Source organism: Pan troglodytes, chromosome 6 (genome assembly GCF_028858775.2).
Source record: "Pan troglodytes isolate AG18354 chromosome 6, NHGRI_mPanTro3-v2.0_pri, whole genome shotgun sequence".
Classification (NCBI taxonomy): Eukaryota; Metazoa; Chordata; class Mammalia; order Primates; family Hominidae; genus Pan; species Pan troglodytes.
The window spans coordinates 118,759,320-118,774,087 of record NC_072404.2 but is presented as its reverse complement, the minus strand read 5'-3'; the positions used below and the strand labels follow the sequence as shown (position 1 = coordinate 118,774,087).

Here is a 14,768-nt window from a genome sequence, read left to right as displayed (position 1 = left end):
AAAATAAAAGCTCTACTTCTCTTTCTTCCTCAAATAATAGTTAACCGAAGTTGATATTTTTTATGTTCTGTCTTTTGTTGGTGATTTTGCTGGGTCTTTGTATGTTAGAGTTTAGGAGATCAGCACTCAGGGTATGTGTTTATTTTCAGCTGGCTTCTTCTGTGATTAGGGCACGCTTCTGGAGAGGGGTAGAGGTGCACTGGGTTTGGCCGTTTGTTTGAAACACTCATTTTCCTTCAGAGCGGGCATAGTTAAGAGACAATCATGGCCCGGCCAGCTGTAATCCCAGCACTTTGGGAGGCTGAAGCAGGTGGATCACGAGGTCAGGAGATCGAGACCATCCTGGCTAACACGGTGAAACCCCGTCTCTACAAAAAATACAAAAAATTAGCCGGGCGTGGTGGTGGGCACCTGTAGTTCCAGCTACTGGGGAGGCTGAGGCAGGAGAATGGTGTGAATCCGGGGAGGCGGAGCTTGTAGTGAGCCGAGATCACGCCACTGCACTCCAGCCCAGGCGACAGAGCGAGACTCTGTCTCAACAACAACAACAAAGAGACAATCACATCATTCTGCAGATAATTCCTGAACTCAGGCACTTGCATGTGTTATAAATATGACAGAGGTTCAGCTTCTGCCCCCTAAAGCTCACAATTTGGTTAGCATTATAAAATTTTAAAAATTATAATTTCACTAAATAGGTATTTGTTGAGGGCCTATTATATTTCCAGGGAGATGCTAGACTCTAGGGACAGTGCAGTATATAAGACATGGTCCTTCCCCTCAAAGGTTGCGTTGTCCTAAGGATAACAGACACGTAATCATGATGATGATGTTAATAAGGACAATGAAGTAATGATGGCACAAATTATTATAATTACTTATGTGCCTGGCTCTGTGCAAAGATCAATGCTCTATGCCATTTCATATAACCTTATAAACCTATGACAATCAGCAACCCCATTTCACAGATGTGGAAGCTGAAGCCTAGAATGATTGGGTAACTTGCACAAGATCACAGTAAGTGGTGAGGCAATGACTCAGATGTGAGTTTTTGCAAATCCAGAAGCTGACAAATCAGCACTTTTTTTTTTTTTTAAGACAGAGTCATGCTCTGTCGCCCAGGCTGGAGTGCAGTGGCATGATCTCAGCTCACTGCAACCTCCACCTCCTGGGTTCAAGCAGTTCTCTGCCTCTGCCTCATCCTCTTGAGAAGCTGGGATTACAGGTGCCCGCCACCACACCCAGCTAATTTTTTGTATTTTTTGTAGAGATGGGGTTTCACCATCTTGGCCAGGCTGGTCTTGAACTCCTCACCTCGTGATCCACCTGCCTCAGCCTCCCAAAGTGCTGGGATTAGAGGCATGAGCCACCTCGCCCAGCCTCAATCAGCATTTTATAATCCATCTTCAAAAAATTAGAATATAGGCCAAACACAGTGGCTCATCTCATGCCCATAATCCCAGCAATTTAGGAGGCCAAGGCAGGAGGATTGCTGAGGCGAGGAGTTTGAGACCAGCCTGGACAACATAATAAGACCATGCCTCTACCAAAAAAAAAATTTTTTTTATTCTATTGTTTTTAGAGACAGAGTTTTACTTTGCCACATGGGCTGCAGTGCAGTTGTACGGTCACAGCTCACTGCCACCTTGAATTCCTGGGCTCAAAGGATCCTCCCACCTCAGCCTCCTGTGATGGGCACACACCATCACACCTGGCTAATTTTTGAATTTTTTGTAGAGTTGGGGTCTCGCCATCATGCTCAGGCTGGTCTTGAACTCCTGGGCTCAAGTGTTCCTCCCACCTCAGCCTCCCAAAGTGCTGGGATTACAGTTGTGAGACATTGCATTGTGAGATCTACAAAATTTTTTAGTTGGCAAGGTGTAGTGGTGCACCCCTATAGTCCCAGCTACTCAGGAAGCTGAGGCACAAGGATCACTAGAGCCTAGGAGTTCAAGGCTACAGTGAGCCATGATCAGGCCACTGCACTCCAGCGTGGGCCACAGAATAAGATCCCATCTCTAAAAAAATAAATAAGTAAATAATAAAACAAAAATAAATTTTTAAAGACTTAGAATATACAGTTATAAGTGCCTCAACAGGTGTAAGCAAGGTACAGTGTGAGAAGCATAAGAGATGCCAAATAAGACCGCATGGGATTTCATTAAAAGAGACTTTCTTGCTCTTGGTGTCATTAGGGAAGTAGTAAGGACTTGGCCTTCACTGGGAGCAATAGTATTTAGACTTGCAGAAATGGTGTGCCAGGACACTGCAGGTCATCAGGAAGGCCTGTTCATCATCTACATTTGAAATCCTCATCCTTTGGGGCCCAGCTCACCCAGTCAGGGACCTCAACTTCCCCTGTGTACCCACAACAATGCTCTAATCCTTCCCCAGCACCTTGCATGTGTCCATCTCAGCTACTCGTGTACTTGTGATCCATGTGCCCATCCCTTACTCTGCCTCCCCTGTGGCACTGGATTGCAACACATGGACAGCACTTTGAGTCTCTTAGAGGTTTTCTCATAATTGCAAACTCAGCTGAGAGCCTTAGCCCCTTATCTACAATCAGTCCTGAGAGCCATATTTGTCCACAGATATCACTAGATTGTGAGCATCTTGTTTGCAGAAGTGATGTTCCTGGAGTCTAGTACCAGGCACATCATTTGTGTTCTCTTAATGCTTATGGAGGGAATCTACCCAGCAAAACAGCTAACACTTGTGTGGTATATTCTAATTTACAAAGTCCTTTGACATTCATGCTAAGAAGCACCAGGACATAGTAGCAAAACTGTGGAATGTCAAATCAAAGACCTTGAGCCATATTCTGGCTCTGGCAAGCTTTCTGACATTGAACAACTTACCTAACCCCACTGAGCCTCAATTTCTCATCTACGTGATGGCAGTATTGTTAATAATGTTAACTATTATTATAATATTATTAATGTGCCCAGCAGCATTGTTCAAAGGATATAATAACAGGTGTTCAAGAAGTAGTATCTGTCATTATTACAGTATCTAATTTGAGCCAGATGGTCCTTTACAAAGAGTTAGGAATTAGGGGCAGGCACAGTGGCTCATGCCTGTCTGTAATCCTGGCACTTTGGGAGGCCGAGGTGGGTAGATGACTTGAGGTCAGGAGTTTGAGACCAGCCTGGCCAACATGGTGAAACCCTGTCTCTATTAAAAATAAAAAAATTAGCTGGGCATGGTGGCGCACAACTGTAATCCCAGCTGCTTGGGAGGCTGAGGCAGGAGAATTGCTTGAACCCGGGAGGCGGAGGTTGCAATGAGCCAAGATTGCACCATTGCACTCCAGCCTGGGCAACAGGATAAGACTCCGCCTCAAAAAAAAAAAAAAAAAAAAAAAAGGAATTAGGGCTCTCAAAAAATAATGTTTAAAATCTATTCAAACTAAATTAAGTTAACATCTATGCTAATTTGAGATTTTCATTTTCTCCCCACGCCCTCAATTGACTACTCCCCTACTATGAGTCAGTGATTCTCGCTAACAACAAACAAAAATTCCTTCTCCTACTTTAGAGTTAGAGCAGAAAGACAGTTCTGTCTACTGAGTGGCTTGAGGAGAACCTGTGTTACATATATCCCTGGCATAACTTGAACTCCGAAATTCAGTGTTGCCTCCACCTCTAAATGCCTGAACCTTTTCTCCTGACCAGATCGTGTTTGTGGTGTGGTGTTGGGGGGAGGGGAGGTATAGGGTGTGTGATGTGCATCGTGAATGTGGTGTGAGGTATACGTGATATGTGTGTGTGTGTGTGTGTGTGTGATGTGAAGTGTGAGGTGTATGTGATGTATGTATATGTGCGTGATGTGTATGTATGTGTATTATGTGTGTGTGTGTTGTGTGTGTGGTGTATATGTATGTGTGTGTTGTGTGTATGGTGTCTTGGATGAAGGTTGTATATGCATGTGTATATGTATATGGGTGTGTGTGTGTGTGGTATGAGGGGTATGTGGTGTGTGTATTGTGTATGGTATTGTGTGTGGCATGTAGTGGGGGTATGTATGCATGTGTCTGCATGTATGTGTATTATGTGTGTAGTGTGTGCATATATGTGGTATGTACGCATGTGTGGTGTGTGTATTGTATATTGCATGTGTGGTGTGTATGCATGTGTGTGTATATGTATGTAGGGGTGTGTGTGGTGTGAGGTATATGGTATGTGTGTATTGTGTATGGTATTGTGTGTGGCATGTAGTGTGTGTGTGCTGTGTATGCATGTGTGGATATGTATGCATGGTATGTGGTGTGATTGTGTATATTGTGTATGTGTGGTGTGTGTGTATTGTTTGTGTTTGTGGTGTGTATGCATTGTGTGTATGTATGTATGTGATATGTGGGGTGATGTGTGTGTATATTGTGTTTATATGTGTGTGTGGTGTACATGCATTATGTGTAGATGTGTGTATTGTGTATGTGTGTGTGGTATGTGGGTGCGTATACATTGTGTGTGTATTGTGTATGTGTGTGGGAATGTGTATATGTGTGGTATGAGGTGTATATGGTATGTGTGTATTGCATATGTGTGGTGTGTATGTGCATGGTGTGTATGCATGTGAGGGGTGTGCATTGTGTAGTATATATGCAGTGTGTATGATGTGTATATGTGTGGTATGTAGTGTAGTGTGTGTATATTGTGTGTGATATGAGGTATGTATGTATGGTGTGTGTGCATTGTGTGTGTGTATGCATGCGTGTGGGGGTATGTATTGTGCATTATACATTTGGTATGTATGCATGTGTGTATGTATATGTGTGGTATATCGTATAATGTGTGCGTATTCTGTATGTGTGGTGTGTGTGTGTATTGTGTGTATATATGTGTGTGGTATGTATGCATTGTGTGTAGGTATGTATATTGTGTATGTGTGTGGTGTGTGAGGTAGGTATTGGGATGTGTATGTGTAGTATGAGGTGTACATGGTGTGTGCGTATCATGTGTGGTATGTATGTGTGTGTGTGGCATGTGATGTGTATGTGGCATGAGGTGTATAGGGTGTATTAGGCTTGGAATGGCACTGGGAACGTGATATGTGTGGAGCCCTTCTGCAAAGGCACCATGTAAGGATCAAGCATTCCCAAATGCACCAGCAAATCCCAACCTGATATAAACATACACAACCTCCTGTTGAAATCACACGCTGCACCTCAACACAATGGTATTTAACACTCTTTATCTTCAGTCCAAGCTACAAAGTCCTTGGACAGCTTCCTGAAACTGATGTGTATATTGATATAGACGCATATGAGGAGGTAGGACCTTTTTCTATCACTTAAAAAGGTTGTAAGCATGTGATGTGCTTGGCTAAGTACTGTTTTTACCCAGGACAAAAAGTAGGGGTAAGATGGGAGGTATAGTGGTCAAAGTGAAAAGTCTGAGCTTTGATCTACTATATGGATTCGATTTTATAATTTATACTATGCATTAACTACTCAATTTCCAATATTTATTTTTCCTCATTTTTAATGGGGATAAATATATATTGTTGAAATTAAAGTATACATTTATACAGTATTGAAACTGAAAGGATAGTTTGTGTGTGCATGGTTTTTTTCTGATGAATGTATAATGGTAAAATAATTTTAACCATGTAAAATGTAGATGGTGGGTCTGTGGAATACTCCCACTTCATTTGAATGGTTAAAATTACAGCTTCACATTTCCTTGATTTTGAGTGTTCTTTTCTTCTGCAGAATATCGAAGATTTTTACAAAATCTTTTAAAACTAGTTTTGTCTGTCTGTCTTGTCTTATGCTTGGGAAGAAATTCTCAGACTCACTCTAAGGTATTAGGATATGAGGAAACAAAATTCACTCTAAGGTAAAGGTGTTAGAATTGCTATATTTTTCCTCAATCCAAAGAAGTATGTGCAACATTGCTTGTTTCCAGCCTGCCTCCTAGAGTTCCACAAGGGTTCTTGATAAAATATTCACTCAGTTTCACTTGTGTCCATTTAAGCTCCTTCCTGCTTCTGTGAATCAAACCAGTGTAAACCTCTGTTCACTTTATTTGCCTGCCTCTCACAGTCTGGGCAGCAGCCTTCCATCTCCTGTCCATTTTCTTTTCTGTTTTGGGGTATTTTTCAGTTTCTTCTTTGTGTTTAATGGTAAAAATAAAACGAAGACTGACTTTTAAAACAAATAGAAAGATGTGCATGTTAAAAAGGTCTCTGTCAGTTCTCTTCCATTCAGAGCATGAGTAGATAAGAGTGACTTTTTTTTTCTTTTCTTATCTTTTTTTTTTTTTTTTTTTTTTTGGTCTGTGTGTGCTAGAGTGACATCATTTTAGCTAAGCCCTGAAAAGGGGACCTTAGCAACTTCTGCATTCATTTTCTATTTGGGGTGGGGAGGCTATGCAGTTTTGATTCTGAAATATTTCCAAGTGTTAAATTCAGCAATATTTTACTCTTCAGGTGAAAGAAATTCCTGGAATAAAAATATTTCAAATAAATGCACCAATTTACTATGCAAATAGCGACTTGTATAGCAATGCATTAAAACGAAAGGTGAGTCATGAGAAATTGATTATTTCTGAGGATGGGATTTGTGGGTTGACAGGGGTATGAGGATCACTAGTATACCCTTGTATATACTATTTCATTCTCGCTTTATTTCTCTCTCTTTTATTGTAGTAAAATATGCATAACATAAAATATACTATTTTAAGCATTTTCAAAGTATACAGTCCAGTGGGTCGCATTAAGTACATAAACATTGTGCAGCCATCACCATTGTTCATTCTCTCTTATCGTATATATAATATTACTTTTCAAACAAAATTTTAAGAAAACATGAGGAAATAATTTTAGGTTTCTTACTCTTGGGATCATGTAGATTCCTTTGGTCATGTTTAGAACTCAACCCTACACCACCCTTTATATAGGAAAAGCTCCCTGTCAACCCACAGAGTCTCTTAAATATAACAACCTGACAGATCTGAACTTGATAAAGACTGCTCTAAAAATTGTCTTTAATATTTTAGCTTCTGGTTGTCTTGAATAAAGACTGAGAATAAGAAAGACTACTAATGTAAGGGAGTAACCAGTTCAGGGCCTCTGAGGGAAAGGCAGTGCAAGGGTTGGGGTGATAATCTGACCCAGAAAGCAGTTAAATGGGGAGATTTGAAGGGGAGTGGCATTGGGGTGGGTCCCCGAGAGCCATGAAGTGATTTTGCATGTGGTGCTCTTCTGTAAAGACTGGAATGAACCCAGCAGTCATCATGGGAGCAAGGAGAAAGGCCATGCGGAAGTACGCTAAGGAAGTCGGAATTGCAAATATGGCCAACGCAACTGTCGTCAAAGCAGTGAGTGGTCTTTTCATTGAAATGTTCCCTTCTGTCCTGTTCTGCAATGCCCTCCGTCTTTACTCATGACTGAAGTTTAAACACAGCACGAAGTTACTAAAAGAGGAAAGTTTAGAAACCACCTTAGTATCCTCTATATTTTACAAGCACCTGATAAGGTCAGTTATGAGGCTGTTTCTGAAAAAAGTAAGGAAAACATCATTTTAAAAAATAAAAATTACACAATACCTTAACAGATTTTACCATTAGCACTTTGTCATAGATTTATTCAGCTGATAGTTTAAAAAGCTCAAAGGTGGCTTTTGCTGTTCAGGCATGCTAATGTGTGACCCATCATACTAAAGCTAATGGAACTATTTTAGAATTTAGCAGAAAATGGATAGGATAACTGAGGAGAGTGGATTTTGTTGGACAAGAAAAAAAAGGAGGAGAAGGAAAAAGAGAAAAGTTGACTTAAAATGGAATGTTATACATACATCCTTTTTTTGTTCAGTTACAAGGCTAGAATATGACAAATATTTTACAAGGGGTCTGGTAGAGTCAGTAGCTTAAGAATACAAGGGCAGATTTTCCATTATAAATCTTTCTCACAACCAGAAATGTGAGTTGCTCATAAAATTCTGGTTTGGTTTAATTTTTGACACAGGATGCAGAAGTAGATGGAGAAGATGCTACCAAGCCTGAAGAAGAGGATGGTGAAGTAAAATATCCCCCAATAGTGATCAAAAGCACATTTCCTGAGGAAATGCAAAGATTTATGCCCCCAGGGGATAACGTCCACACTGTCATTTTGGATTTCACTCAAGTCAATTTTATTGATTCTGTTGGAGTGAAAACTCTGGCAGGGGTAAGCATCCTCTTGAACGAGTCATTTAACACCTCTATGCCTGGTGTCGTACTATCAGCATAATCAGGGAGGTGGGCTAGGCTCTCTTTTCAACAAAAGATTTATCCCCTTTTGATTATGGAAAATTTCAAAAATATATAGAAGTAAAGATTTTAGTATATTGAACCCCCGTGAACTATCACTTAGCTTCAACAATGATCAATTTATGGTCAATCTGGTTTCCTTTATAGCTGACATTCACTTTCTCTTGTTTTATTTTGAAACACATCCCAGTCATAACATCATCTGTAAATATTTTAATGCGTATTGCTACAAGAAGATTCGTTTTAGAAAACATTACTGTAATATGCTAGGCTACTCAGGAGGCTGAAGCAGGAGGATTGCTGAGCTCAGGAGTTCAAGACCAGCATGAGTAAACTAGTGAGATGCTGTCTCTAAAAAAAATCGTTTTTTATTTTAAAATTATAATATCCTTTAAGTTAATATAATAGTTTTATTATACTTAAGTAAGATTTAACAGTATTTTTGCTACCCCTAATTATCACTGTCCACATAAAAAGCAAAAGAAATACAAAATTATTTTTAACTGATTAGCTCAAAAATACATCATTATTGAAGCAAAGTAGCTCAAGTGAATGAATTAGAGTGTCTTCTATCACGAAAAACATTGGTAAAAAGAGACTTTCATCTGGCACAGAGTAAAGAGAAACTAAATTTTATTTCAACATTATTACAGATTGTAAAAGAATATGGAGACGTCGGTATATATGTATACTTAGCAGGATGCAGTGGTGAGTATACCTCTAAGATGGGGTGACGCTTAATATTTTAGTTTTGTTTCTCTTATTTAAATAATTGCACTTGGAAATGTCCTTAATTTTAATTATTTTATAAAAATGAAAATTATTCTTCGGAAAAATCACTCTAAAGCCAGCTTTGAAATTAGCCACATGGAGGCATTCATAGTACAAGTTACTTGTGACAACCCTCCTGAACTGGAGTTGGAGGAAAGGAGCCAATAAGCCATCATTTATTATAATATTAATGGCTGCTATAAATATAGTAATTGTAATATATACATGACCACAGTAGCAATTATCTAATGGCTGCCATAAACAGTTACATATAATCATTCAGGTTGCTTGTTTCTCTATCCAATCATTTGGGAATACTTTGCCGGCTATTTTTGTTTTATATTATATTTTGGTTAAAACAGTGCTTGAGGCCGGGTGTTGTGACTCACACCTGTAATCCCAGCACTTCGGGAGGCCAAGACAGGTGGATTGCCTGAGCCTAGGAGTTCAAGACCAGCCTGGGCAACATGGCAAAACCCCATCTCTACTAAAAATACAAAAATTAGCCAGACGTGGTGGCGCATGCCTGTAATCCCAGCTACTCGGGAGGCTGAGGTGGGAGGATGTCTTGAATCTGCGAGGCAGAAGTTGCAGTGAGCCAACCTCACGCCACTATACTCCAGCCTGGGCAACAGAATGAGACCTTGTTTCCAAAAAAAAAAGAAAGAAAATGATTTTTAAAAAAAGGAGCCAGGCGTGGTGGCTCACACCTGTAATCCCAGCACTTTGGGAGGCTGAGGCAGGCGGATCACCTGAGGTCAGAAGATGGAGTCCATCTTGGCTAACACGGTGAAACCCCATCTCTACTAAAAATACAAAAAATTAGCCCGGCTTGGTGGTGCATGACTTTAGTCCCAGCTACTTGGAAGGCTGAGGCAGGAGAATCGCTTGAACCCAGGAGGCGGAGGTTGCAGTGAGCCGAGATTGCACCACTGCTCTCCAGGCTGGGTGACAGAGTAAGACTCCGTCTCAAAAAAGAAAAGGAAAAAAAAAAAGTAAAACAGTGCCTGAGGCTGGGTGTGGTGGCTCACGCCTATAATCCCAACACTTTGGGAGGCCAAGGTAGGAGGATCGCTTGAGCCTAAGAGTTCAAGACCAGCCTAAGCAACATAGTGAGATCCCATCTTTATTTAAAAGAAAAAAATAATAATAATTTTAAAAAGTGCTTGAAAATGAAATCTTCATAAAGATGCTACTTTTCACCTGTAAGATTGCCAAAAATCAAAAATAAATGACACCATGCTCCATAGGCATATGATAGGAAAACAGGCTCTCTCAGACATTACTGACGGGAGCACAAAATGCAACAGTCCCTGTGGAGGGCAGACTAACATTAGCTTTCAAAATTATAAGTGCATTTACCTTTCAACACAGAAAATCCAGCAATATGCTGCATATGTTCAAAATGACACTTGTATGTCGTTGATCATCACAGCATTGTTATAAAACAAAAAACTCAAGTACCAAACAAAAGGGACTAGTTAAATAAACTAGGGACATCTATACAATAGAATATGATGTAGTGGTAAAAAATTAAGCAAAAAGGGTTCAGAATTATCTATATATATTTTATATATATATAACATTAATCTATATATTTCCTACTTTTCTTATCCCCAAAACAGCATTTTATATATATATGTATATATATGTGTGTGTGTGTGTGTGTGTGTATTTGTGTATATATTTTTTCCCCACTTTTCTTATCCCCAAATATATAAAATATGCTGTTTTGGGGATAAGAAAAGTGGGAAATAAGAATACATACTTATATTTATTTATATTTACATAGAGAAATCCTGGAAGAACACACAAGAAAGTAGTTTCCTGGGATTGAGGGTATGATGGGTGGGGACAGGAATTGGAGTGAAACTTTTACTATAGCATTTTAATATTTAAACTATATGTGCTTGAACGCAGGAGTTGGAGGTTGCAGTGAGCTGAGATCACACCACTACTCTCCAGCCTGGGTGACAGAGTGAGACTCTGTCTCAAAAAAAAAAAGAAACAAAAAACAATAACCAAAAAAAAACACTATATGGAAGTGTTACTTTTTTTTAATTGTTGAAGACTGATATCCAGAATGTGAACTAATTTTCTTTTCTTCTTTTAATAGCACAAGTTGTGAATGACCTCACTCGGAATAGATTTTTTGAAAATCCTGCCCTATGGGAGCTGCTGTTCCACAGCATTCATGATGCAGTTTTAGGCAGCCAACTTAGAGAGGCACTTGCTGAACAGGAAGCCTCGGCTCCCCCTTCCCAGGAGGACTTGGAGCCCAATGCCACTCCTGCCACTCCTGAGGCATAGATGAGGACCTCACCCTAGGATGGGGTTATAAGCCTCTCATGAAGTTCATAATTTACACGTTTTAAATACTAGATGCTAGATTTTTTTTTCTAAGGGTGAATACTAGTAGTCCAGGCTTGATTTGGAGGGTGAATGACACCTAGCAAGATGTATTGTACTTGTGTTTTTTTAATTGAATACTTCAAAGATAAATTGGCCTATTGCCTGCATTTATTATGGAGAGACATTTCTGCTACATTCTAGTATTATCTTTGTAAGCTAAGCACCGAAAAATTTATTTCAGTCAAGTATTTTACCCACAAATAAGATATTACGTAGTGGTTCTTTGTTTTTGTACTTGTCGATCTACAGATAAGTAGTGGTTCTTTGTTTTTGTACTTGTTGGTCTACAGACTGTCTATAATCAGTTATCTAACAGAAGACAGGAACTGCAATTTTCTAGAAGTTCTTGTTTTAAAACAACCTTTTATTTATTATAGAAGCAATATAAATGCATTGAGGACATTTTTAAAAAGTAGACAAGCAAAAATAAGAAGATAAAACATATTTCCACCACTCAGAGATTACCACTGTTAATATCCTTCCAGATCTTTTTCCATACATATACATTTACATTTTTAACCAAAGTAAGACCACATCTATAGTGTTTTATAACCGATTTTTCTTTAATCAACAATCTCCACTTTCTCATTCCAGCACATTTTTGATCTTAGACCATGTTTAAATTTCCCCAATTGTCCCCAGATTTGCAGTTGGTTTGTGCAAACTGATATTCATTCTATGACCTTACATTGCAACTGGTCATGTCCTTTAAAGTCCCTTACATCTATTTTAATCTAGCACAGTTCCTTTTTTATGACATTGACTTGTTAAAGAGACTGGGGCAGCGGTCCTGTAGAATCCTGTCTTGTGAATTTGCCTAGTTTCTTTTTCATGGTGTTGTTTAACTTGTTTTTATATTGCCTGTACTACCTGCAATCTGGAAGTTATATCTAAAGCCTTTATAGGTTCAAGTTAAAACATTTTGTGCTAGATTATATCATAGATAAGATACATGCTTCATATCGCATCACTTCAGAAAACGTAATATCTAGTTGATCTACCATTAACTAATCTATTGATCTAAGTTTAATTACTGGATCAGCATGACAGTCTGATCCTCCAGTTAGATTTTTCCCCTTTGTGACTACAGACTTATCTGTGTGGTATTCCTTTGGCATTGAATGAATTACCATTTACCCAGGAGTTTTAACATTAGGTGGTAATTCTTGCCTAAATTATTAACTTTGTTAAAGTTTGTGAGTTGGTTGTCTAGTTCTTTCATTTCTTCTCCGTTTGTTAGTTGGTTATTCTATGTGAACTAAGCTTTCCCTTCTCCACTTGAGCTATTTGGTCATCCTTACCTACAGTTCTACTAGAAGGGCAGGTTGAATGCTTTATTATTTTCATTTAATTATCAACTTCAAAGTAAATAACTGGTTTATTAGATGGTGACAAATTAGTGTTTTTTTTTTTTTTTAGATTTCCCTTTTCTGGTGTGATGGTGGTCTTGTGAATTTTTATAGTTTTAATGGGTTTCAATCCATTATGTTCTTTTCGATGCTCAAATTGTCACAACTGTGGCCAGTATAAGTCCTTAGAAGCTTTGCTATTGTTGCTAATCATGAAGTAGCATTAAAGACCATGTTTTTAAGAAAACTAACCCCCAGATATAACTTAAATCTTCCTTAGAAGTTCATAACAGCTATCAGTTCATTATACGTCAAACTCAATGTTCAGCCTAGGAGTAAGCATAATGCTCATCTTACTCATTCCACAGAAACATGGAATGTCAAAGGTTGGAGGAGGATACCTTTAAACCAATTTGTCACTTTCAGTTGTTTGTAATTACCAGCTCACTACAAATCAAAGCACAGGCATTAGCCAACCTGTCTAAAGCCTCCTCTGCTAAGAGTTCCTGCTGATAGTGAGTTTGTCTTTTCTTTAATACGTTGTCTTATTGACATCTTGTTATAGCTTTCATGAATAAGATACTGCCAGGAGAAAGTAGTCAGATCCCAGTAGAATTGTTAGCATGGCCTACTTGCAAGCAAAGCCTGTGGTGTATGTGTTCATGTTAACTCCTATCAGGTTTCTCACTGTCTTTACTAATTTAATTCAAAATAAACTCCTCCTTTTAATCAAAACTTTAATTAATTCTAGAGTGAAATTTAGATTGGCTTAGTTATTTCCTTTGCAATCATCACGAGATCAGATACATCTGCATTCTGATACGGACTGCCTTCTGAAAGAGCATGTAGTTGCAGAACCTCAGCTTACACTAGAAACTTTTGTAAACGAGCTAATATCATTTCAGCCATTTAAGTAGAATTTAAGGATTTTAAACTATGTTATAAAATACTTCGGCCAGGCGCGGTGGCTCACGCCTGTAATCTCAGTACTTTGGGAGGCCAAGGCGGGCAGATCACAAGGTCAGGAATTCAAGATCAGCCTGGCCATCATGGTGAAACCCTGTCTCTATTTAAAAATACAAAAGTGAGCTGGGCATGGTGGCGCGCACCTGTAGTCCCAGCTACTCGGGAGGCTGAGGCAGGAGAATGGAATGAACCCGGGAGGCGGAGGTTGCAGTGAGCCGAGACCACGCCATTGCACTCCAGCCTGGGTGTCAGAGCAAGACTCCATCTCAAAAAAAAAAAAAAAAAAAAAAATTATTGCACATTCTTTAGCACCAGCCTTCCACTTAGCAGATACTGCAGTTGATAGATTGAAAGTAGTGTACAGGCCGGGTGCTGTGGCTCACGCCTGTAATCCAGTACTTTGGGAGGCCAAGGCAGGCAGATCACGAGGTCAGGAGATTCAGATCATCCTGGCTAACACGGTGAAACCCCGTCTCTGCTAAAAATACAAAAAAATTAGCCGGGCGTGATGGCAGGCGCCTGTAGTGCCAGCTACTTGGGAGGCTGAGGCAGGAGAATGGCGTGAACCCGGGAGGCAGAGCTTGCAGTGAGCAGAGATCGCGCCACTGCACTCCAGCCTGGGGGAGAGAGTGAGACTCCTTCTCAAAAAAAAAAAAAAAAAAAAAGTAGTGTACAAAAAAAGGTATTTGTCTTATACATTTGTATTTAACTTTTCTGTTGAACTTTTAAACTGTTTTGAATAGAATTGTTATGTATATTAAAAGCACAAGTCTTAAGGTGGGAAAATATATTTTTGTTTTATCACTTTGCTTAGCATCTGAGAACGAGTGCATTTCAAAATACATTTCATCCATATGTAAATACGTCAGAATGTTTTACTCAGAATTATTTCATACAGCAAAGATTTCCTGACTTTTTTGTCTTACAGTCTTGTCTCTGGCTTTCAAGGAAATAATATATAAGCCCACGTGTTCTTTCTGGGCCTTAATAGCTGCTACTGTATCTTCTATGTTTT

At 39.2% G+C, this 14,768-nt stretch overlaps 1 protein-coding gene across 1 annotated transcript in view; it reads left to right on the top strand.

Moving 5' to 3' along the window:
* SLC26A5 (solute carrier family 26 member 5) overlaps nt 1-11,403 on the top strand; it is a 47,388-nt gene extending 35,985 nt beyond the window's left edge. Inside the window, exons 13-18 of the mRNA XM_016957960.3 lie at nt 5,206-5,275; nt 6,436-6,528; nt 7,218-7,325; nt 7,972-8,172; nt 8,909-8,963; nt 11,143-11,403. Of these exons, the coding sequence (XP_016813449.1) occupies nt 5,206-5,275; nt 6,436-6,528; nt 7,218-7,325; nt 7,972-8,172; nt 8,909-8,963; nt 11,143-11,336 (721 nt within the window). The 3' untranslated portion in view covers nt 11,337-11,403. The remainder of the gene's footprint in view (nt 1-5,205; nt 5,276-6,435; nt 6,529-7,217; nt 7,326-7,971; nt 8,173-8,908; nt 8,964-11,142) is intronic.
* Nucleotides 11,404-14,768: the final 3,365 nt, after the last annotated feature.